The 25,751-nt window shown below is 44.0% G+C and overlaps 1 protein-coding gene across 1 annotated transcript in view; it reads left to right on the top strand.

The window, feature by feature from the left end:
* The window catches only part of CLPB (ClpB homolog, mitochondrial AAA ATPase chaperonin), a 346,145-nt gene that overhangs the window by 212,123 nt on the left and 108,271 nt on the right, over positions 1–25,751 (top strand). The window contains 1 exon segment of the mRNA XM_029602044.1: positions 9,458–9,572. Within this exon segment, the coding sequence (XP_029457904.1) occupies positions 9,458–9,572 (115 nt within the window).

Below are 25,751 nucleotides of genomic sequence, written 5' to 3'. Positions count from 1 at the left end.
GCCTATGCCCCCTCCCTCTGTAGCCGGAGACTGTCTTTGTACTGAGCCCCGATAAGTAAAGAAGAACTCTTCCGATTCAGAGATGTGGAAGGGCTTTGGTAAGTCGTACCTCCAGTCTCCTTGCTCAGCGTTCCTGATCCCGTTAAGGCAAGGGAAGGGGGTTTCCGAGTGGGTTGAGCGGTCCCCCGATGGGCTAGGCCCTGCTTCAGACTAGGTGGGCACTCCAAGTGGCAGGTCGCTGCGGCGCCATCTTGCACATGGTTTGGTGTGGCGCCATTTTCCCCCATTTACTGTCGGTACGCGCAGTGCGGGCCGGCCCTGTTGTGCGCCTAACGTGCGTATGAGTGCACGCATACATTCCTGCACAACGGGATGCTTATCCTTCAAGTGTTGGGGCAGATTTGTGCGGGCCCGAGCTCAGGCGCTAACCAGCTGAACGTACAAGCTACAGTTAACTATGGCTTCAGCAACAAAGAAGCCAAGCGACACTCCATTTGTGCTGCCTGCCGTATTAGAGCTGCACATTCTGAACTAGAATCCTTCCTGTGTCAGCACTGTGAGGAAGCCCAGGGAGGGCTGGACTCTCAGAACTTCTCCAAGTCTGGCCCCTCCCAGTCGTAGGATGGGTCAGCCAAGATCTTATCTGTTAGCACCCCGGATCTGAGCAATCCTGGGGGTGCATCCTTCCTGGGAAAGGGCAGTTCAGCGGCCCCTACCCCAATTCCTCCTAGGCTAGGTATGGACCCAGCAATCTTTTCGTGGATGGAATTCTTTCAGGGCCTTCAAGCCTTTGTTCAGGTGCAGTCAGCTGTTGCCCCTCCCCGGTCTGAGCCCAGGCTCTGAAGACCTCATCCTCCCAGCCCTATCAGCATGCCTCAGGACATGCCTCGCTTCACCAAGGGTATCCCTGACAGGGACCCAGACACCACGAACGACAATGGGGATGCAGACTTGCTGGAGGACAGGGAAATCCCTCCAGGCCTGAAGTCATACCAGACCATACTACGGTTTTTCCACAAAGATGAATTACTGCCCTGGTCTCCCAGACCCTGAAGACTCTGGAAGTTCCTGGCACGGACCCTATGTCAGAACCAAAGAGGAATTCCATCCTGGTGTTTCTACGGAAAGCCTCTTGCTATTTCCCAATGCTGGAAGCCAATCAGGAGTTGATTGACCTGGAGTGGGACACCCTGGATGCCAGTTTTAAAGGAGGTTGGGCCTTGGATGCCTTGTACCCCCTGGACCTGATGGCCAGAGAATGCCTGCATTTCCCGAAAATGGACACCCTGGGCTGCACTGTCTCGAAGCAAAAACCTATTCCAGTCAAGGGAGGAGTGGACTTGAAAGAATACACATGATAGGAGATTGGAGTCCATCCTTAAGCAAGCCTTTGACGCGACAGCAGTGACACAGCAAATCGCTTCCTGTTGTGCCCTATTGGCTCGTTCGTGTCTGCTTCTCTTCAATTTAAAGGGAGATAGCTCAAGGGTGCATCCCAGAGAGGCGATGGTGCCCACCGTGGCCTTCCTAGTGGCTGCAAGCTCTGACCTAGTGCATACCTTAGCCAGAGGAATAGCCTCAGTGGTGATGGCCAGAAGACACCTGTGGCTGCGAAGGTCCCCGAATTCTTCAGTCGCAGAAGAGATCAGCACTCCTAAGGAATCGACGCCCTTGTCCAGATCTGGCCAGAGGAGGACTTACTGTAAGCCTTTCCTCCGTGGCCTCTGGTAGGCAAGGTCATTCGCAAAACTGAATTCCATAGAGGATTAGTCCTTCTGGTGGCCCCGGATTGGCCCAGATGCCTGTGGTATGCAGACATGCGGAGGCTTCTGGTGGAGAGCCCCCCTATACCTTCCCCCGCACAGGGACCTTCTCCAACAAGGTCTGATCCTACACAAGGACCCAACTCTGTTTTGTCTTATGGTCTGGCCCTTGAGAGGGCTCACCTGATGAAGTGTGGATATTCAGCAGCTGTAATCGCCACCTTGCTTCGTGTGCGGAACTTCTCAACGTCCCTAGCGTACGTGCAGATCTGAAGAATATTTGAGGTCTGGTGCGAGGAACACTGGGTGTCCCCTCAGATGACCAAGATCCCCACGATTCTGGAATTCTTACAGGACGGCCTGAACAAAGGACTGTCCCTCGACTCCTTGAAGGTCCAGGTGGCAGCTCTCTTCTGTTTCAGAGGCCCGTTTCCTTAAAGGAGTTAAACACTCTGACCACCCTTAAAGTGGCAGATCCCCCTATGGAACCGCAGTCTAGTACTGGACTTCTTTGCCAGGCCTTCCTTTCAGCCGCTGCGCACTCTGCCTCTATGCCTGTTAACGCTGAAGACCGTACTCTTGGGGGCGATATGCTCAGCTCATCGCATCTCTGAACTACAGGCTCTGTCATGATAGGAGCCATTCCTCCGGTTGACTCCAGGAACGTTGCAGCTTCGCACCATCCCTTCCTACTTGCCAAAGATAGTGTCGAAGTTTCACCTGAACCAGTCTATTTCCTTAATGTCCCTAGATAGATGCAAGAACTCAAAGACTACTGCATCCTACACCACTTAAATGTCAGTAGGCTGTTAGTACGGTATCTAAAATGTACAGAACCGGTGGACAAGAACTTGTTTGTTCTTCACTGTGGAAGGAAACAAGGCAAAGCAGCTTTGCAAGCTTCCATAGCTAGCTGGATCAAGGAAGTGATCACGGGAGCTTATGTAACGACAGGGAAGCTTTTACCCATTCAGGTTAAAGTTCATTCCACTAGGGCCCAGGCAGTATCCTGAGCAGGAGCTAAGCTGCTGTCTCCCATCGACATCTGCCGAGCAGCGACATGGTCTTCCTTGCACACATTCTCCAGGTTCTATTACCTGGACGTCGAAGCCTGAGAAGACGCATCGTTTGCGAGGGAGGTGCTAACCAGACCACAGGCAACCTCCCGCCCCATTCAGGAGTAGCTTTTGTACATTCCATTGGCCCTGAGTCCATCTGGCTACACACTAGGAAATGGAGAAATTACTTACCTAATAATTTCGTTTTCCTTAGTGTAGAAGATGGACTCAGCATCCAGCCCATGGCTGCCCATGAACAATGCCAAGGAATTGCACATGAATCTCGATCTTAAAGAGGTTACGGGTAAGCCATCACCTTATCCATTTATAATATTGATGGGATTCCGCACTTATATTTGGTTGAGTACAGTACAGTCATCAGTTTTAATCAAGTTCTTAATCAGTTTCTTAAATTGTATTCAAGTTTTTCAATAGGATGTCCACAATGGCTTTTGAAGAGAATACTGAATGGCAGCGGTCATTGCAGGGGTGATGTCAGCTTTGAAACCTGACTCCATCTCTATCTGCTAGCAGGGGAGCACATAACCTATTGGTCCTGAGTCCATCTGTCTACACTAAGGAAAACAAAATTATCAGGTAAGTAATTTCTCCAATTCAAATGAGAGCGAGAATAATCTTTTAACCAATTACTGTTCACAAAATCAAGGTCTAAGGTATGACCTAGTCTATGAGTAGGCTCACCAATAAGCTGAGACCAACCTGAAGCTCTCATAGATGATAGAAAACATTCAGTTCTCGAAGACAATGGGATGACATCCATATGGATGTTAAAAACTCCTAGTACAATAACATTCTTTACATCTAATTTAGCTGCTAACAGACAATCCAAAAATGTAGAGGAATTGGTAGCTATATAACTATGAGGACAATGTATAAGACAAATGCCCCAATTTAAAGTAGAGGACAAATAAATCAATTTTAATGGTAGAAAAACTGTTAGACTTCATGGACTCTTGGATGGTAGCATGGCCCACTACCACAAGTGGATGAACCCTGCAGAAGAGTGACTGTCAGGAACTTCACCTTTACCCAACTGTCTCCCCCATGGGTTGAGCCTTTGGCTTCTGATGGCTGGCAGGACTTAGGCGAATCCCTGAGGTTGAGGCAGGCGGCAGACAGATCCAGTAAGCAGGCGAATGGTCAGTCAGATGGCAGCAGATCCAGTAGGCAGCAAATGGACGGGACAGGTGGCAGACAACAGAACCAGAAGGCAGCCAGAGTCAGAACCAGAACTATCAACAGGCAAGAACAGGGACACCCAGGGGCACACAGACAAGGCCAGGAACACAAGGCACAGGCAGGGGGCAAGACAGGAGATGGAGAGAGCAAGGCAGAAGACAATCCAGCACAGCAGAATTCCGGAGCAACAGACTGAGGAGGAACTGAAGGAGCCTGTTGCCGAGGCAAGGGGCAGTGGGAGGAGTAGCCATTAATAAGCTGCTGCTGATGATGTCAACTTCTTGTGGCTTCCAGTGGGCCGAACGTATAGAGCAAGTCTGTGGGGTGCCTGTGCCTAGAGCACGGGTTGGAGAGGAGCCGCTGCTACTATTGGTGGCATTTCTGAGCAATGAGGGAAGGTTGCGGCCTGGTGTATCCATGGAGGGAGTGTGTATTAACAGAAACCTGCATCTGAATCAATGATAAAAGTAGATGTGCTTTAGCTCAAGTAAAAATCCACCCCATGCTTATTAATTGTAAATTGAGAAAACACTACACATTCAGGTAGACTTAGTTGGTTTATAAGGGCAGTATCGGATGGTAAAAGCCATAATTCAGTCACACAAAATCAGGAGGATGTTTTTTTCACACACAATTAGAAACAGCTGTTGTGCTCATTGGGATATATAAACCTTGTTTATAATATTTAATGCTTTACTCCCATTATATCTCCCCCCCCCCTCATTTACTCTTGTTAACATGTTATATTTGTTCGATGTAAAGCACCACTCAGGCGTCTGTTTGCGTTATACTGTAAACCGATGTGATATCCTTGATGAATGTCGGTATATAAAAATTTTAAATAAATAAATATAATATATGGGCTTATGAATTATATTTAAATGTAAGATTTATTTATCTTCTGAGATTGTATAAACATTGAATTGATGTCACCCTATTAGGTCTGGTGGGTTTATAATTTTTTGTATAATTTAAAGGCATTTTGATTGGATGGTTCAGTGAAATCCTTTTTGCTACAATGGAAGGAAATTGAGAGCCGGGTTATTGGATGAAATAGTAACATCAGCAAGTCAATTACATTTAGAATCTTCGTGGGAGAGACTTTGTGAGATATCGCCTGGGAATTATTAATCAAGCTCCCCTGAAGAAGCTTTTGTAAACAGAAACAATGGGGTACAGTTGTTTTAAATGATGTGTGTGTGTAAGTGGCTATTTTGAATGAGTAATGTTGAAGGTCTGTAGTTTGAATGGTTAGGGGGATAGTCTATGTGCCTTATACCAGGAAAAGTTACTATAGCATCCATTCCTTACAACCACTGGAATGGAGCTTTCCATGAAAGAAAGGCCTTCCTTAAAAAAAAAAAAAAAAACCACCAATAATCTCCACAATGATAAAGAAAAAAAGAAACAAAATTACAGTAATGCAAAGAAATAGTGAACAACTTAGTAAAATAAAATCAAGTTCCCAAAGCCAGACCCAATTAATAAAACAAATTAAGAATATCTCTGCAAAACTCATTTGCGCATGAAGGAGCACACGAAGAAACATGCTCCTTAGTCACGCGACTGATGCGTCGCCATGGGGCTTAACTAGAAAGACCCTTCCTGGCGTTTGGGGGCGGAGCTAAGAATCAGTAGCAGGGAGGGAGCAGCCAAACAATCCAGAGAGCAATGCAAACCTGAGAGCAAAACAGAAGAGACGGAACTCAGCCCAAAGGGGTAAGCTCAGTGGGTAAACTGCATGGAGCGGCAGTTACTACCCAAAGCAATTGATTGGGAAGACTGGATAGGCCATTTGGTCTTTATTTGCTGTCATTTGCTACTTTGCCAGAGTGTAAAAGCATTTCACGGCTCAGTGTTGGAGCTGTGACAGTGGCCCATCTGAGACTGGCCTCCATAGAAAAGAATTGCAAAGCTGGGATGTGGCGTTCTCGCCATACAGTCACATCGCGTTGCTTAGATGGAGACTTCGGATGCGATGGTAGATTTGGCCAGTCTGTCTTGCAGGGTTAATTTAAGGCTTGGTAGAATCTAACTCCATCCCCCTCATAGCTATTATTATTCCCTGGTTGACCCCTATTTAAAATAAAAAATGTTGGTCTGTTGCCACCAAAAATACTTCTGCCAGTTTGCGATGTTTTCTGGCTGTTTTTCTCCTTTATTCATTAAGGGCATCCTGGAGCTAAGATTCCCTATATGTGAGAGCTTTACATCTTTCTCGTCCTCCAAGAAAGCAAAATTGCTTACCTGCCCACCTCCCCTTCCAGTTAGGCATGTATTTATTTATTTTATTTAAAATATTTTTAGTCCTCCTAAAATTAAAATAATCAAGCTAAGTGGATCACACCTTAACATATAGCAATAAAATCACAGACAGAAAAGACAATGCATATCTGTTAAAACATCAGAAATCAGTTAAACGCTTCACTAAATGACAGTGCTTTCATATAAATAGCTATGTTAAGAACCGAAGGACCCTGCATGACGTGGTGACATGAGTCGTATTGCATATTCTCAATCAAGCATGCCGAAAGCTTCTTGAAGCTTGTGTATAATCGTCCTGCAGCAGGCTCTCAGGACTTGCAACCTCCTGGTCTCAGAAAAAAAACTGTTACAGGTAGGCAATTTTGCTTTATCTAAGATCATATTTGTCATCTTTCTCCTTTGTACTTGGGTAGATGAGTATGCAAGATCCCATATTTATTTTACCACCCGCATCCCTCCTTTACCATGTCTTAACTTACAAGGGTTGTAATAGTCTAAATAGCTGCCAGTTCTAGCATGGGTGTTGCCCAAACATCTGGCTTCCTAAGTCTGCTTGGCCTTTCCAGTCAGTACCCTATCACCACTAACCCTTCTCCGTGGACAAGCAGGATATAAACATCCAGATGTGGGATAATGTCATTGATAGTGCCAAGAACAGATTGTTTACTACCTAGAACTAGAAAAGGCTAGAAGATCTTTATTTACAAATTTCATATATTCTGTGGCTTCCAATACAATAATTGTTCAGTGCAGAGCACATAATATAAAAACATTCTATAACATAAAATCGCAATACAGTAACTTCTATTAAAATTAAATCATAATCATATGCCTGCTGCTAAAGGAAAGCTTTTAACTTATTTTTGAGCCTTAAATGACTATGTACTGCTTTCAGTTTTCTTGGCAAGCTGTTCCACAAAATAGATCCCATGTAAGAAAAAGCTCTAGAACACATTTCTTGTAATGTATAATTGTGCAACGAAGGAACAAGCATATTTTGATCTCCTGTTCGTAAAATTTGAGTAGGAGCATAAGGTTGTAAATACTTTTTTAAGCAAGTAGGATTTTCAGAATACAGTTTTATTGATGATAATTAATACTTTAAAAGAGGCGCTCTGCTGAACAGAAAACCAATGTAAATGTGTCAATACAGAAGTAATGCTAGAAAAAATCATGATGTTAGCAGTGGCATTTTGCACCACCTGTACTATTTGTAACTTCACATGCAAGGCATTACAATAATCCAACCTTGAGAGTACCTCTGCTTGGACCACCAATCTAAAATCTTGATGAGAGACACGATCTTAAACATCTAATCATATTAAGTTATACAAGGCAGATCTAGCCACCTTGCTTTATATGAGAGAGAGATTGAGAGATTTACATGTCCAAGGGACCAGTCTGTTCTATCATGTCTGGGAAGTGAGCTCCTCACTTTGTATATCTTAAACACTGGCAATTGCTTGGGATAAAAGCAATGCCCCTCCCTCTTGGTATTCTTATCAGTTCAAAGCACATTTGTGAGTCATCCCGTAAATTCTTCTCCCCCTCTCACAATTTGTACCACTTAATTGCTCTCTTGCCCATCTTGGAACTGCTGGGATTAAGCTATAGTTTCCAGATCAAGCATTTTTTAGCATTTCACAGTACAAAGCAGTAAATGTGAGTTCACTGGGAGGTTGGCCTATTGTCTTCAAACTAGTCTCAATTCTCAGTAAACACCATAGGGGTAGATTTTAAAAAAGGAACGCACGCTCGTCCATGTGCGCATTCTACCCGGCACGCACACATGGACGCGCGATTTTATAACATGCGTGCGCAAGGAGGTAGACATAGCACATAATTGCGTGCGAAGCTTCGTCCAGCTTCCCTAGTTCCCTCCCAGTCATTCCAATTAAGGAGCAGACTGGGAGGGAACTTCCCTACCCTAACCTCCTTTCCCCTTCCCCTATCCTACCCGCTCCCTATCCCTATCCTAGGGCCCCCAATTTTGTTACCTTCTTTTTGCTCCTGCAAAGGAGCTGTAGTAAGTTGTACGCGCCGGCACAGTAGCAAATGGCCGCTGTACCGGGCGCCTCTAGCCCCGCCCCCCCCCCCCCCCCCCAGACTTGCCCCTCTTCCGAGGCCTGGCTCTTGTGCGCGTAACAGGGGTTACGCTCGCGGCCGGGCCTTGCCTGTGCCACGCGCATTTTAAAAGGGGCCCGGCCGCGGGCGTAACCCGTGTTTTACGCGTGTGGGCCATTAAAAATCTGGCCGCTAATTTTCATTACACTATGCATGAGGTAGAAGGTGCTGAAACCAACCCTGCCAAGAGTCGGATGTAGGTCCCAGTGCATCAGTCTGAGTGACAAGCAAGTCTCTTAGACCTCTGAGGAGTAAGATTGGATTTCCCCCTTTCATTTACTCATATTTCATTTACTCATATTTCATTTACTCATAATCCCCTGCTTCTTTTCTATGCTCCAAGTTGTATTACTCCCTTGTTTTATTGTAACTGCATACCTTAGCCTTCTCTTGTTTAATGTTTTATTATTATTATTATTATTATTATTATTATTAAGATAAATATTAGTTTTTACCTTTTTTGTTACCTATCCACTTGTTAATTGTAAACCGACATGATGCGATATCTATTGTGAATGCTGGTATAGAAAAACTTAAAAATAAATAAAAGAAACCAAACAACCAGGGTTGTTTAAGAAAAATACTCAGTGGTGTCTGATCCAGCTCAAATCTTGAATTTTTTAATATCTGAGGTCTGGGTTTTGTTTCTTTTTATCTCTGACTGTGCTACATGATGATTTTAGGCATAACTATAAAAGACGTTCATTATGTTAATAAGGGTGATGCTGGTGTGTGCAGTACTGCTCCTGGACTGGCCTGAAGTTTGAGTCTTAAGAATAAACCACTAAGAGTGCTGATTTTCAGAACCAGGTGCATAAGAGTGGAATAATCTACATCTTGAAATTACTACTGAATGCAGAGACTCTGTGACATTTTGGAAGTGTGGTGAAGTGAAGTTAACTCTGGAGATCAGGTAAAGTGTGCAGTATTGCAACAAGCAGGGACAGTGGCAGATTAGCTTTGCAGCCATATTCTGTTTTATGTTTCTGTAAAAGATTTGGGAGGTAGGCGTTCTGTTTGCTGATTGAACCCATTTCATTTTCTCAGTTTCTGGAAGAGGAGAGGAGCAGGGCATTGGAGGAACGTCGTAGATTCCCCTTGGAGCAGCGACTAAAAGAATATATCGTTGGTCAAGAGAGCGCCATCGCCACTGTAGGAGCAGGTACAGTCATAAGAACATAAATTATGCCATAGTGGGTTAGACCAAGGGTCAATCAAGACCAGTATCCTGTTTCCAACAGTGGCCAATCCAAGTCACAAGTACCTGGCAAGTACCCAGACATTAAATAAATCTCAAGCTACTATTGCTTATTAATTAATAGCAGTTTATGGATTTTTCCTCTAGGAACTTATCCAAACCTTTTTTAAACCCAGCTACACTAACTGCTGTAACCACATCCTCTGGCAATGAATTCCATACAGTGCAATAATGGCGCCATTACAGCAGTTCTTTTTTAGAATATTTTATCTTCTGACTTCAAAATATTAGATTAATTTTTAACAGAAACCTTGAAGCAGCAGTACTACCGAAGTAGGAGTTATAATAATTCAGTTAAAAAATAAGATTCCCTGAAGGCAAGCAATTCACCTATCATACAATTTGGTCATGTGACTACATGTATTTTTCAGAGCTTTCTAATAAAGACAGATTCTTTGAACATCTATGAGACTTCCTGTGCTTTCGCGGCCCAGTAACTGTTTTCAGTTTTGTTTTCCTTGCCAGCACAGTCAGATGTACTTCTACAGACTTTGCAGCTGCCACAGCAGCTTTCAATTGTGTTCTAGTTCTTCTGCTAAAATAGTGTTATTTTACCCATCTTAGTTCTGTAGTCAGCTTTCTGACATTTTATTGTGTGTTTTCATTGTTTTTTCTGATCGATTTTCCCCTCCCCACCTTTTTTCAGTGGGATCAGGGAGATGAGCAGACCCAGCTTTATTCGGATGTCTTTCTCCAGAGAAAAACAACTACTTCCACTTTTGTTGGTGCAGAGTTGATTTTTCTTCTGATGGCAGAGAAGCAGAATGACGACTTCAAATTTTGTCCCACCTGGTATCTGCTCTCAAATTTCACACAGAATGCTTTAGTCTAAGAAGGACCCTTTTCATGCCTCCCTCACCAGTTCAGATCCAAGAAACTGCCCAGGGAGCCAGCTTCAGTTGTGTGGTTAGGCCTCTTCACCTCGTTTTGAGGATAGGCTTGAGAGTTGAGCCCTGCTCAAGTCTGATAAGCATACGTTTTTGGCACCCTTCAAGCAGAAGACAGCAAGTGTCAAATCTTGAATAGAGGCAGTTGCTAGATGTCTGACTCTGAGAAACCCAGATGGGTTGGAGGTTTCACACTTTCTGAAGCAAATTTCTCTGGAAGTTAACTCACAAAATAAGAGCACTCCATGGTAGTTTTCCCAGGACCAGTGTGAAGCCTTTGAGTTGACTTTGAGTCATACAGGATGAATAGTCTACTATGAGGCTTAGCTGTTGCTGTCATCCACATTGTTTGATGTAGAGTTGAAGTGGAGAATTTCACTGATATTCACATGATGCCATCTCACCTCTGAGGTTCATATATTGAGTCTCTTGATCCCAGTGGTGTGTTGAATGACCCACCGGCTTATGTAGCTTCAAGTGTGCTACTGCCAGCATTGGTATTAGCTAATCTAGTAGCTCTCAGATTTCCATGGAATCCCCCTTGTCCTCGATCCCAGAAAAATCTAACCTAAAATCAGGTCCATCAGCTCTGTCAGCTTCCACATCTTAGCTCTTCATTATATAGAAGACTCAGAGTTCAAGGAATCCTGGTATTCTGAAAACTTGCCATGAATGGGATTATTCCCTTGATCTGTCTTCAGAGCCCTCTCCGAAACTAGAGGAAGTTGTGTTGCTGTATGGGGTATTTCCCCTCTCTCTTTATGGTTTTGATACACTTCTTTTTTTTTTTTCTTTAGCTCCTCAGATTCAGTTTTGCCTAAACATTTTATAAAAATAGTTCTTAAGGCTAAGAAAGTTTATCTGCATTTGACAGCCCCTTGGTTCCCTTTATATACAGAAATACTTCTGATTTTTCTGATTTATTCAAAAGGATATACAGTACTTTAGTCCCAATATACTGACTGACCAAATTCCAATGCAGCTGACATTGCGATAGAATATTTATTTATTTATTTATTTATTTAAAATTTTTATATACCGACATTCATCCAGGATATCATATCGGTTCACATTGTAATGCAAAAACAAACGCACGGCATGGCGCTTTACATTGAACAGTAAAAACATGATAACAAGGCATTAACGAGAGGGGGAACAATAACATGGGAAGTTATCTGCTCTCTCATTGCATCAAGTGATACAAGTGTGTCTCATTTCTACCAAGTTGTTCTCTCACCATGGGATTCTTCTGCCATTTTTCTACGCCTCTATCTTGCATGGTCTCTTGAGTCTTCTTTTTGGCTTACTGCTTGGCTATTAACCAAGCTTGCCATAAACCAAGATGACAGCAACCATGTTCTTTCTCTCACTGATCAGTTTTTATATACTTTTGCTACAAATTAATAAACCGGCAGCAATAGCAACCTTGTTATTAGAATATACATACATACAAAGTTTAAAACAGATTTCAGGGGCTCAGCTATAAACGTCATATTGACCTTTGTCAATACTTTGTTGGCAAGATTCATTATTTTTACTTGGTAGACTTTTACTGAAAGTTTTGCTCTGGCAGTTCCATCTCCAAATATTAATTATTTTCTGATGACAAGCAGGATGGCAGTCCTCACGCATGGGTGACTTCATTCGATGGATCCCAGCATGGAAAACTTATGTCAAAGTTTCTAGAACATTGATTGAGCTTCACTGAGCATGCCCATGACATGCATTATATCACACATCTTTTTCCACTGAGCTGTGTGGTCGTGGTTAGTTTCACTTCAGTGGGATTTTCTATTTTCGCAGTTTCCTCTGTCTTTTTTACCATCTCTCTTCACGTTCAACATTGGGTCCCATGGTCTTCCTGATACAGTCTCCCTAGGTGGATTTTTCAAGCATTTCTTTCCTTTCACAGTCTGTTCCTATTTTGCATTCCTTTTGTTTTGTGATGCCATGTTGGAGTTCCAGCAGTGCCCCTGATGCAGAAGGACTATGTCTATTGTGGATCCCCATAATAGATTTGTTCTCTGCTTGGGGCATTACATGATGTCTGGGGTTGTTGCAGTTGCTCAGAAATGACTCCTAAAGAATACCAGTCCAACTTGTGTTTGATTGAACATCTGTTCTGGCACTGGAAGGACCATGAAGCCATACCAATGGAAATGGACTCATCATGGGGGGGGAGGCAGGGGGCCATCAGTTCCCTTGGTATCGATGGCAATGGCCGGCAAGGAATATGGAGATAGGCTATCACCCAGCAACTCCCAGTCGAAAAAAGCCTCTAGTTTATGCTCTTCGTCAGAAGCATCAGGGAAGAGCCATGCTGAGCATCAAGGAAAGCTGAAGAAGAATAGACATTGGTCCTCTTTGATGTACGGTGCCAAGCACAGGGATGGTCCAGTACATGCCGAAAACCCCCTGAAGTGACCCTGTTGTGAGGATAGCTCATCCTTAAAGACTCCCAGGTGTTCTCTATGGTATCCACTGGTCCTGGTGTCAGCCACAGATCCTTCTTTTGGTTCCAAAGAGGACATGGTCACTCCTCCTGCCTCCCAGTTGGTTTTGGCATCGGAGATCTTTGAGGATGAATTGGAGAGAATTATGCAGCTGGCTGTGGAAAAGACTCTGCAGGGCCTTGGTGTTGGGGCATTGGTGGCACTAAATGCGGACCATTGGTTCTTGAACCACTGCTTGATTCTCTATACACGCTTGTCTGTGCTTTACTGATACCAGCACCCGTTGCCTCACCGAGGCCCAGAGAGACATTAGATGCAGCAATGGCCAACCCAATGGTTATCCCAGTCTCATCAGGAAAGAAACCCCCCCCACCCACTAAGGAAACGGGGTCCTTGGAATCCGGACCCCTCGAATCAACCACACCCTTCATTGAACCTCTGGCTGTGGACAGAGCGCCCAGGGATTCCCTCCCTGTCATTCACAGTAGATCGGCATCCTTGTATTCCTGGGGGTATTAGGTCTCCAAAGATGGATCAGCTAATGGAGCATCGGTTGGTGGTCTCTACAATCCCTTGCTTCCCCCAGACAGAAGAAAGGCCCTGCCTGAGGACATCTCCTTCGCAGGGTTTGTGCAGTTGATGGTGGAACCCAGCCCCTTTATGTTGCGGATGGAGAAGACTCCAGGCACAAGATGCTGGATATTCTCCATTGCGTGGAGACTCTTAAGGAAATTGTGGCAGTTCCAATTCTCAAGCTTCTTCAGTAGTTGCTATTGAGGATGTGGGAGAACCCCCTCTCAGTGGCTCCCGTAAACAAGAAGGTGGACACTCTTTTATCTCGTCCAAAATGCTTCCAGATTCGACAAGTGCCAGCTACTACACTAGTCTGTGGTGGTTGAATCTACTCTAAAGAACGTCATGCACTCTAGGCCCCACTCCTCGGTGCCCCTGGGAAAGGATCCTTGAGCCATGTATTTTCTTGGGAGGAAGGTTTTTCAGGGTGCATCTTATTGCCTACTTAGTGGCCTACCAGCTCTTCATGATCCAGTATATGCAGGATATTTTGAAGCAGATGCAAGAAGTAGCCAACAGCTTCCACAGAAGCAGCAAGATTCCCTCCAGTCACTGGTGACCAAAGGTCTGGAATATGGAAAACATGAGGTCTGGTCATCCTATGATGATTTTGAGGTGGCATCAAGAGTCTCTACAGTTGGGATGGGGCACATATAAACACCTGGCTATGTGCCTCTGATCTTTGTCCAGAGGTAAAGGAAAGGTTTTCTGGCATGCCATGCATTGGAGAAAACCTCTTCAGAGACAATGTGAAGGATGCAGTGGCCGAAATATGTAATCACTGTGCAATACTCCAGCAGCTCTCCACTCCTAATCTGGACCCACCCTCCTCTTCTAGAAGATATCTGAGATTGGACCAGAGAAAGCATTTCTACCACCTGAGGAGGCACTATCCTCTGCCCCCTTTGTTTCATGCTCAACAGGCTCTTTGCAATCAGAGAGTACATAAGTCCCAGATGGCGTCCCAGCCAACACCCAGGATGGGGTTTTGACTGGCATCAAAGAGGGATAGCCGAGATCCCAGTTACCTGTGTTGGTGAACCTCCTGGTTGGGGGCAGGCTGCAGCGCTACATGAATTGGTGGTCCAATATAACCTCAAATGAGTGGGTCCTTGGCATTGTCTGGAAAGGGTACAAATTTAAACCTATTGATGCCCACCGAATAACTCTTTGAGCCTGTCTTGGGGCCACTAAGCGCATCAAGAAGTGCTACTCATGGAGCTCTCCCTTTAAATGACCAGAGTGGTCAAGCCCATTCTACCAGGGCAGAAAGGGCAGGAATTCTACTTCAAGTACTTCCTGATTCCAAAGAAAACAGGGGGACTGTGTCCCATCCTATATCTAAGGGCCTTGAACAAGTTCATCAAAAGAGAAAAGTTTAAGATGATTTCCCTGAGCACCTTGGTCCCCTTTCTTCAAAAGGAGATTGACTATGCTCTCTCAAATTAAAGGACTCCTACACTCAATTAGAGATATTCCTAGGTCACAGGAAGTATCTCTTGATTCATTGTGGGAAACCAGTACCTCCAGTACCACTACATATATGCTGACGACGTGCAAATTCTCATCCCGATTATGGACTCTCTCCACAAAACAATCAACTCCTGGAACACCTGCCTTCAATCTATCAACCATCTACTCATTAGCCTCAACTTAATCCTTAACACCAACAAGACGGAACTCCTCCTCATCTCCCAGGACGGCAACTACCCATCAGCCAACAACCACGTCATCGCTCAACCAACTCTCTCCTCCCAGGCGAGAAACCTCGGCGTCATCATGGATAAGCAACTGAACCTAAAGTCATTCGTCAATAACACTACAAAGGATTGCTTCTTCAAATTACAAGTCCTTAAACGGCTGAGACCCCTCCTACATTTCCAAGACTTCCGTACAGTTCTGCAATCAATCATTTTTTCAAAAATTGACTACTGCAACTCGCTTCTTCTCAGACTCCCAGCAAACTCCATCAAACCCTTGCAGATGCTGCAGAATGCCACGGCCAGGATCTTGACTAAAACCAACAAAAGAGAGCACATAACACCCATCCTACGGAACCTACATTGGCTCCCGATCAAATATAGAATCCAATACAAAGTCTTAATGGCTATTCATAAAGCCTTGCACAATCTCACGCCTCTGGACCTTAATATCCCTCTTCGTCCCTATGAACCCTCCAGACCGATTAGAGCTGCTTACAGAAACACGCTCTACACCCCACCTGCCAAATCCTCTCTCAGTAAACGAGCACTGTTCACAGCTGGTCCTCTGCAATGGAATGCTTTCCCGCCTGATCTCCGGCAAGAAAGATGCACCACAACCTTCAAAAAAAGACTCAAAACTTGGCTTTTCGGTCAAGCCTTTCCTTAACTCACTAAGGACCTACCCTTCCCTCGAGGCTCGTCAACATCCGGACTAGCTCTCAGCTCTCAACTTTTGTCTCGTTCTCCTGATCCATTCATAGCATCGAAAACATGTTAATTGTCCAACTCTAATTTATCCCTAATTTTGAATTCTGATCCTAATTCTTTTATTTTAATGTATTTTTTTTTAAATTCTCTTAACTCTATTCACTTTGGATTATGTTCTCCGCCCCTCCCCATCCCCCCTCTCTGCGTTTTGGTCCTTTTTCACCCTGCTTCTTGTTTTGCTCTCTCTCTTGACGTAATTCCTCTTACAGTTAACTTTGCTCCCATGTTAGTTTCCTCAGTTATGAGTCATTACCTTCCGAGTTCCTTGCCATACAGAAGAGCCCTGCACTTATTTGTACCCATTTGTTTCCCAGTTCATTTATCCCTGTTCTATGTAATGCATTCGTTTATGCTTGTTTTGTTTCAATGTAAACCGATCTGATATGTTCTTTTGCACATGAATGTCGGTATAAAAAAGTTCTAAATAAAATAAATAAATGCTCTGCCATTTGGGCTCGCATCTGCCCTGTGATGGTAACACATGTATGCAGACTGGTGGGTGCATGTGTTTCCCTATCTGGATGATTGGTTGATCAAGAGCACTTCTTGGTTAGGAGTCAAAGGAGTCCATGCACATGACTATCTGGGTGATGGTGTTACTAGGGCAAAGCCCTGACCAAGATGTGCTTATCAACTACCCTAAATCTAACCTCAGCCTGTCACCTCAATTGGAATTTATTGGAGCTCTGCTAGACACGAATCTGGCCAAAGCCTTCCTCCCATAGCAATGGGCCAACACCCTAATGGTGAAGAGGTAGAAGGTCCAAGAGAGTCAGCAGACATCAGCTTGGCATATGTTGAGGTTGTTGGGCTGCAGGGCCGCAGCTGTGTGCCATATTAATGCTATGACACATGTGTACATGAGATGAACCTTGAGGTTTAGTAGCTACAGGCCACTCAGGACCTTCGATACCGCATCCAGGTCCATCAGCCACTCAGTGAAAATTCCAATGTGGTTCAAGGTATTCCTTTCCACAGATGCATCCAACCTGGGTTGAGGGGGGCTCATATAGATGAGCTTTGCACTGCCTGAGAATGTCAGTACCTGATAAACTTCCTGGAACTCCAGGCAATTTGGTATACTCTATGAGCTTTCAGAGATTAGCTGTTCAACAGAGTTGTCCTGGTACAGATGGACAATTGAGCGGCAATTATATTAGATCAACAAGCAGGGAGGTATGGGCTCATACCTCCTATGTCATGAGGCCGTCCGGTTGTGGATTAACAAGCCCTACGCAGTTTAGACTGAGAGAGGCTTGGACAGAAGCCCATAGAAAGTTCATTTAGGTTTGGTTTTTTTTGTTTGTTTGTTTTGTTTTGATCAGAACAAGCTGGGGATCACCACAGCCAGACACTCTCCAGTTGACTAGCAGATTGCATCTCTTCCTTTTATGCCCGTGCGGGCTTGACTCTGGTGGGACACGTCAAGGCTTATTCTGTCCGGGCCATGGTAGTGTCCGTGGCTCACTTGCAATCAGTCCCCACGGAAGAGATCTGCAAGGAAGCAACATAGTTTCTCTCGACTCATTCACATTGCACTACTGTTTGATCAGGAATGACTGATGCGAGTGCAGGTTTGGCCAGTTTACCCTCCGAAACTTGTTTGAGGTATAGAGCCCACCTCTGTTCCCATGTAGGGCCTTTTTGTTCCAGGCTGCCTCCCCTTTAAGGGTATATACAAAGAGAAAAGGCCTGTTGCCAACAAAAATATAGTTGTGGTTGGTATGGCTTTTTGTTGTCCCCTTTTATGTTTGGGGCCACCTGTAGTTAGGGATTCACCCATCTGAGAGGACTGCCATCCTCCTTTTCCTGGAAGAAGGCAGAGTTGCTTACCTGTAACAGGTGTTCTCTGAGGACAGCAGTATGTCAATCCTCACAAGACTTCATGAGACTTACCCACCTCCCCAAGGAGTTGGGTCTCTACTTCATGAATTCTAGGTAAATTATTAAACTGAAGGGACCTCGTGTGGACCTGTGGCATAATGAATGCCGAGGGCATGCTCAGTGATGCTCAGTCAAAGTTCTAGAAAATTTGACAAGTTTTCTGTGCCTGGCTTCATCGGATGATGTCACCTTTATGCAAGGGCTAACATCTTGCTCACCTTGGAGAACACCTATTACAGGTAAGCAACTCTGCTTTTTCAGTTATAATTTAACCCTCTCAGTACTACACAGGAATTACCATAGTTTTCTTCCCTTGAGGATCTTTCCTTCCCAAGTTTTCTTTGAATTGGAGTTGGCAGGAGAATCCAGGGTGCATTTTCTTGATCTCCTTGAATACTCATCACTCTTAGAGTTGATGGGTAGCGCCTGTCCATCTCTGTTCCAAGATATTCAAAAGAGGTTGTGGGAAACCCTAAACGCCATATTTCAATGGGTAAAAAAAAAGCATAATCAAATTACCATGCCCAGGTCATTTAAGAATTCAACAAGCCTCAACTGCCTCACAACAGTGTGTGTATTTAATTTACCCTTGAAAAGGTAAGATCCGTGCCTCAGTATCCCTGGGTTGCAAGTCTAAGTTTTTGGGCTTTCTTGGGAGAGAGAATGTCCAGAATGCTATGTTTATCAGGCATAGCTTTTTCTAAAGAACTATATAGTTGATTCTCTGAAGGCAAGCAGGTCACCGAGTCACACGCATAGGTCATGTGATCGTGCTCAGCACTTCATGGTCAGATTCATACAGAGCTTTCTGGAAAAGGGAGACGTTTTTACAGCTTGTGTGCCATAGTTCTTACTGCTGCTTCCCCATGGCTTCTCATTAAGAAGCCAAGGGGAAGCAGTCCTCTTATTCTCCATCAACAAACAGGAAGTTGAGCCGCACAATTGGGATGAGGTCTTCTGATGCTGATGAATGTGGAATACTACTTGGAGAGCTGAGAAAAGCCTCAAATGCTTTTCCAAGGAGGCATAAGAGTTCCTGCACAGCCAAGCATGCTGCTTCAATCAGGGTTTTTTTTTCAGTAGACAACTTTTTCTACTGTGCTTTATGGGCTTCCTCAGTCATCCTCAGTAATTCAGGTATTCAGCAGTTTTGTATTTTTTTCCACCTCAGTGCTGCTTTCCCAGAATTTACTTTTTTTTCTTCCCATCTCTTTTGAGGCTTTGGCAGCTTCAGGCCAAGTATTTTTTGTAATCATTTTGTTTGATCTTGAGTGTCTATTTTTCTCACCATGAGGCATATTTACTAAAGTTTTCACCCATTCTGTATCTATGGGGAAAAAATGCTTAGTAAATAGGGCCCTATGTCCGAGAAGCAGGCCGGAGATTTCAAGTTGAACATCTCACGCAATCATATGATGTCCAAAATGTACCATCATAGGGATGATATTCTCTGTCTGTGGCTTGAGCATGATGTTCCTAACTACAGCATATCTGCTAAGATGTTGCCTAGGGCCAGCATGGTCCAAAGATTGAATTTCTCTGGAATGATCTTGAAGTCTGATATACCTTTACCACTACTGAAAGTATCAGCATCAAAGGAGCTAGAAACTGCACTCTCCATTGGCTGGCTGTCGACACTGGGAAGTTGATCGGCCTCCTCTGAGCCAAGATCCAGGAGTAGGAAGCCAGTCCATTGTATAGAATGCAGTTTTAAAGGAACATGACACCAAGTACCATGCAGCGGCACCAGAGTGAACATGTCACGCCCTTGTGTGCAAGACCATGATCATGTAGATTACCGCAGCAGTTTTGTCCACTCCTAAATACCATCATCAGGAGGTGAACTCAGCCTCTGCATAGGCAACCAAGCCACAGTATTCTCTGGGTATTTATGCTACAGCCATCAGAATGGTCACATAAGATTTCGCTTCTCCTTTCTTTTATTATTTTATTTTGGTAAATTTATAAATTGAACACAAGCATCCTTATACAGCCATAAAGAAACATTATAATCACAAAGTGATAAGAAAAAAAAGACCAATTGAAAGAGTGAATTTACATTGAAATAAGGGTAATAAAAAGAAAAAAGCTGAGAGGCATAACAAACACAATTATTTCAAAGCCGAGTCATCATAGAGAGTCAGTTGTTGGCATGAGAATCCAGGAAGAATCTCAACTGAGAAGGTTCAAAATTTACATAATTAGCATTGTGAAGTTTCTCTGAACATTTACATGGATATCTCAATATAAACTGTGCACCAGGTGCAGAAACCTCTGCATAGAAAGAGAGAAACTTTTTTTCCAATCTTCGGTAGCCCTAGTAATATCGGGATATATCCATATTCTCTGTCCATGGAATGGAACGGAACTAACCTATTATGAAAGAAACATCTAAGCACAGAATTTCTATCATTCGTGAAAGTAAAGGTGTCTAATAATGTTCCTCTTTTTCAAACTAACTCATGTGAGGATTCTAGAAAATTCATCAGGTTTAAAGTAGGCTCTTGAACCTATTTTCTACTGGCTCCTGCATCCCTCGATGGCAAATAGTAAGCCTTAGAAATAATTGACATTGCTTCAGGTGGGATCTTCAGAATCTGGGATATATAACTCTTAAACAGATCCAATGGCGAAGTAAATTTAACAGTAGGAAAATTGAATACCCTCAAATTGAAGCTTCTGATAGAAATTTCAGTATTCTCCAGTTTCTTCATATGTACTATTTCACTGTGGACCAAACCATACTGAATATTCTCTATTCCAATTTAATTCCGTGAGAGACAACAAGGTCCCCAGTGACTTGCACATGATGATTGGTATCTATTGTGACATTTATTAAAGAGGAAATAGAGGATTCCAGAGAAACTCTAAAGTAATAACAGGAGGTTTGATTAAAGTCACTCTTTGAATGGAGCTTACATTGAGATCCTTGCCAGATTCACACTCATCTATATTGATGTTGCCAACATCCGCTCGAAGCACTGGAATTGAGGCCTAAATCCAGGGACTGTTCAGAGATACTCTTCCAGGAGGAAGTTTCCCCTGCAGCAGTATGAGCCTCCGTAGCATCCACCCATCCAGGACCCAAATTAACAATAGGAGCAGTCATGACTTTTGGTTGGTAGCTCAAGGCAAGTAACATTCAGGTAGAGTAGGCATTTCCCTGCTCCCCAAGCGCCGCTGAGTCCCGACAGCTTCTGGGACAATCCGCCAGCAAGCCTGCTCCTACCGGCCTTCAGACAAAAAGGGGAAGGTCTCCTTAGCCAGCAGTGTCTGCATTTTGTTCACTGTCAGCTACCGCAATGGCTCTCACTCCAGGGCAAATCGATGGTGCTGGGGTAGGGAACCCATCAATCTGTAGCTGGAAAGGGTCTGCTGAGGGAGAAGCTTGAATAATCTCCCTCAGTTTAGCCTTCCGTTTGGCAAAAAAGCAGCAGGAAAAATGGAGAGAGTTCAAACCACAGCCTCTCAGACCGTGGCCATTTTGGTCTCACTGAATGGATGTCTGCTCTCCTCCTGTGTCCCTGGTTTTAGTGTCGTCAACCTTTGAGTAGGAGCTGGACAGGAAGATCCTTGAGGTTCTCTTGGCACTTCAGCTGGGCTGGAATGTAGGCACTGAGTACTTCTGCTTTAGAAGAATAATTTCCGAGACCCCATATCCTAACACTGAGCTAGTCAGTTTTGGTCTCATGGACACTCTGCCGAACATTGGTACTGAGAATATTCATGCCTAGCACTATACTGGCACGCTATCTGCTTCTGCATACAGTTCAGCTTTCTCTTAGTCATCTACAAAGGCACTCATTCTTCAGCTCCTCACTACCTTGCCTCTCACCTCTTCCTACTCCGCTCAAAGGGCATAGAGTGGTTGAGATCCTTGGAAAGCAGAGTTCAAATCCTGCTGAAGCTCCTTATGATCTTGGACAAGTCACAGCATTCTCTTTTTGTTTTAGGTACAAACTTAAATTGAAAGCCTTTTGGGGCCAAGGAAATGCCTACTCCTACCTGAATGTAACTTGCCTTGAGCTACCAATGAAAAAGCATGAGCTACATCTAAATAGTTGGTGATGTTTTAACTGCACTAATGTTCTTTCCCAATTCCTTGTAGAATTGCTTTGGGTTCTCTCTAAATGTTTTATTTTGATGTCCTCTCGTTTCTATCTGTTGCTTTTGTGCTTCTGCTGTAACTTTCAATTTCTTTAACAATTAAAGGACTTTTTCTGTTAGTGCAGCATGTTTCAGCTTGAGGTTTTGAAAAGTTCTCATTTTTGGCATCCGCAGTCCCTGTCCTGTGCTAACTCCTGACTCTGCTTTGTACCCTACTGCACCATAGGCTTGGAATAGACTTCCTCATTTATTTTAATCCAGTGTAAAGACTCCCTTATTTGTGGCTGCTTTTAAAATTTTAACCCCTTGTTTTCCTGATCATAGCTTTGTTGGTTTTAACCATTTTCTATAATAAATTGAATTCCCAAAGACTCCTGTTTGTCGTGTGTGTTTGATTTGACTAAGGCGCAGGGATGGTCTCTAATATGTATTTGTTTGTACAGCACTGTGTATGTCTAGTAGTAGTACAGAAATGTGGCAAAGTAGTGTTTTGTCCTCTTAGCTTGGCTGATTGTGAACTGGCAGCGGCCACTGGGCTGCCACAGAACTGGAAGTCCTTCATGAGCTCAGTAAAGATTTCGCTCTTTGCTGGAAAGCTCTGGCAAATACATTCTTGGTGCCACACATGTGATTTGTTGCCTTCAGAGAATACCTGTTATAGGTAAGCAGCGTTACTTCCTTAGGATACCTTCTTTCTCTCTCATCTTTTCTTTATTTTCTTTTGTTTATTTCTTTAAAAATGTTATATAATAGAAAAAGGATGCTAAGTGGTTTACATATAAAAATAAAATAAATCTAGGCAGTCAAACCATGCAGTGCAAATAAGACCCAATTTGATGATGATAATTCTTTAGGCTATTATTAGTTTTCATCTGCGCATCCGTCTGCCCTTCCCAGGAGCTGTCCAGGCCATGGTGCTTAACAGCAGTGAAAGACACTTTGATAATCCCTTAGGCTTTTTGTCCACTTCTCAGTTTGTATTCAGGTTTACATTTCAACTTTAACATCACAGTAATAATGCACAACAAGAAGGCGATGTTGAGCACAGTTCTATTCCTGATTTGTCTTTCTTTAGCACTGAGACCCACAGAGAGGGAAGGTTGCACTGCTGCTTTAACCAGAGTGCCTTATGGGCTGAGTGTGGGACTCCTGGCACTATACTGAATGTTTCCAGTTCACCTTGGTTCTCAAGTAGTTGATTAGACTGTAACTTATTGTCCTGTCTTGATCAAACTTTACATTTGGAGCAGATGGGTTAAATTCTGTGGACTGCTGTCAGAATATATGGGGCAGTCGTGTTTAGCTCTTTCAGTACAATTGATTGACTGTTGCCAGCAATTAAAGTCTTCATGCAAACCATCTATCATACTATCCGTGTATTTGAAGTGTTGCACTTACTGGTAAATGCAGGTCAGGCATCTTTATCCAGAGCATATATTTGGGGTGAAATCTGCTATGGCTGAAAATGTACATATTTATTTTCAACATTTATATCACGCTTTTAATCAAGATGCTTTACAACAAGAAGAACAGAATAGCAGTGCATAGATTATAAGCCCTCTGGGGCAGGGGAATGCGTACTGCTCCTGAATGTAACTTGCCTTGAGCTACTGTTGAAAAGGTGTGTGAGCTAAATCTAAATACATAAATAGGAAATGACAAAGCTGAAAGAATAATGTGGGCAGTACTGATATTTGTCTCACCTCTCCTCCTCATTCACCATAACTCAGGTTCCACGTGTAGCTTTTATTTAACATCATACAGTCACTGCTCTGAGCTAAGTGCTGCCCTGTTACTCAGCTGCCTGCTGTGAATTAGCTGAGCAGTCTAAATCCCTGCGTCTGCCTTGTGCCATGCTAGGGTCTCCATTCCTGCTGCTCTTGTACCATCTCCTGCCAGACGGTTGGTCATAGTACTACTTCTCTGTGCAATAGCAGCTCACTCACCACCTTATAATGTGGAAGAACCCTGCTCCTGCCGGGATGTAAAAAGCCTTCCTCCCCCCACAAGAGCTCTTTGCTCAGGTACCCCCAGTCCCCCCCTAAAGGTGCGACAAAACAATCCAGGAGGGAGGAAGAGTGGCCTAGTAATTAGAGCAATGGGCTAATAACCAAAGAAGTCAGGGTTCAAATCCTTCTGCCACACCTTGTGATCTTGGGCAAGTCACTTCACCTTCTGTTGCCTCAGGTACCCACTTACATCGGAAGCTCTTTGAGGTAGGGACTTATCATATCTGACTACTTATCACCATTGTAAAGTGCTGCGTACATCAAGTATTGCCATAAAAATGAGTAATATTGCTGTATAAATATACAGAGTTCTAATTCATAGGAAATAGCATGCAGTATAACTTGCAGAGCAGGCAACTTTATACAGTGGCATAGAGAATACAAAAAGGTGGGTGAGAACTTGCAGTGGGTCAGAGTTGAGAGACTGCTGTGAGGGCAGAGTCTTTTCAGACATTTACAATGGCATAGAGAATGCAAAAAGGTGGGTGAGAACTTACAGTGGGTCAGAGTTGAGAGACTGCTGTGAGGGCAGAGTCTTTTCAGACATTTACAGTGGCATAGAGAATACAAAAAGGTGGGTGAGAACTTGCAGTGGGTCAGAGTTGAGAGACTGCTGTGAGGGCAGAGTCTTTTCAGACATTTGCCTACGTTTCCCCCATCACACTTGTGACGTTTCCAGCATAAGTCACTTTGGTGGGAAAATATCCTGCCCTGTGCCAGGAGAAGGAAGGGAGGGGCAAGTGGGACAGTGCACGGGGCTTGGAGTCTTTCATTAGATGTAGAAACCAAGCATCAGCATAGGTAATTTTGACAAGATTCCAGGAGCACACAGAATTGATATGAATCGATGTGTCCTCAGTGGATAAGCACAGGTTGTTCCAGAGTGCTGAAGCAAGAGTGACAAAAGCACAGAAGTGAGAAGGAACTATCTGGAATGAGGGATAGCACTGAAAATGTAGGAAACGAACAAGATTTTAATGAGAAATGAGCAAAATGGTAAAGAGGAGCCAAGGACATGAATGCATTTATGAACCAGTATAAGGAGGTTTCTTAGCATCCGGTCAGATGAATCCAGAACAAGTGGGTTATGCCCCTTTCTTCAGCAGATGGAGATGGAGCAAACTGACGTCACAGCATATATATACCCCTGCAGTGTCAAAAGCCTGCCAGTATTCTCCATCTGCAGCAGATGGACGTGCATCTCCCTGCTGGGAATTGCTTTGATTTAAAAAAGGAGAAATAAGGAAAATAAATTCACCCCGCTCTCCTGTGGTGATACCAAAAGGTCCCTCCCCCAGTTGAGAATTCCTGAGGTGATTTCCGTGGTCCCTCAGATGAGTGCCTTGGTCCGGTAGCTGGTTTTTCAGCTGTCGTAGACTTAGCTGTTAAGCAGTTGAAAGGCAGCGGGCGCAGGAATTCGAGCGCAGCAGTGGCGGCAAATGCCCTCTTCCCCCCACTGCAGGAGACCGTCTCTACTCAGCCAGGAAGGCTGAGTTCCGGTAAGTTTGAAAAAAAATGCAGAGACAGAGGAGGAGGGTTTTTTGCTGTAGGGCTCCGTGCTCGGTGCACCGATCGAACTTTCGTCCCGCTTCATGGGAGGTCAAGGGATGTGAGCAGCCTGGCAGGTTGAGCAGCGTCTGTAGGCTAGGCCCCGCTCTGAAGCTTTTTCCTTGTGCACTGTATGGTGGGCCTTAAAGAT

The sequence above is a fragment of the Rhinatrema bivittatum genome, chromosome 5 (assembly GCF_901001135.1).
Source record: "Rhinatrema bivittatum chromosome 5, aRhiBiv1.1, whole genome shotgun sequence".
Classification (NCBI taxonomy): domain Eukaryota; kingdom Metazoa; phylum Chordata; class Amphibia; order Gymnophiona; family Rhinatrematidae; genus Rhinatrema; species Rhinatrema bivittatum.
The sequence above is the reverse complement of the archived record's forward strand: the minus strand, read 5'-3'. Positions and strand labels throughout refer to the sequence as shown.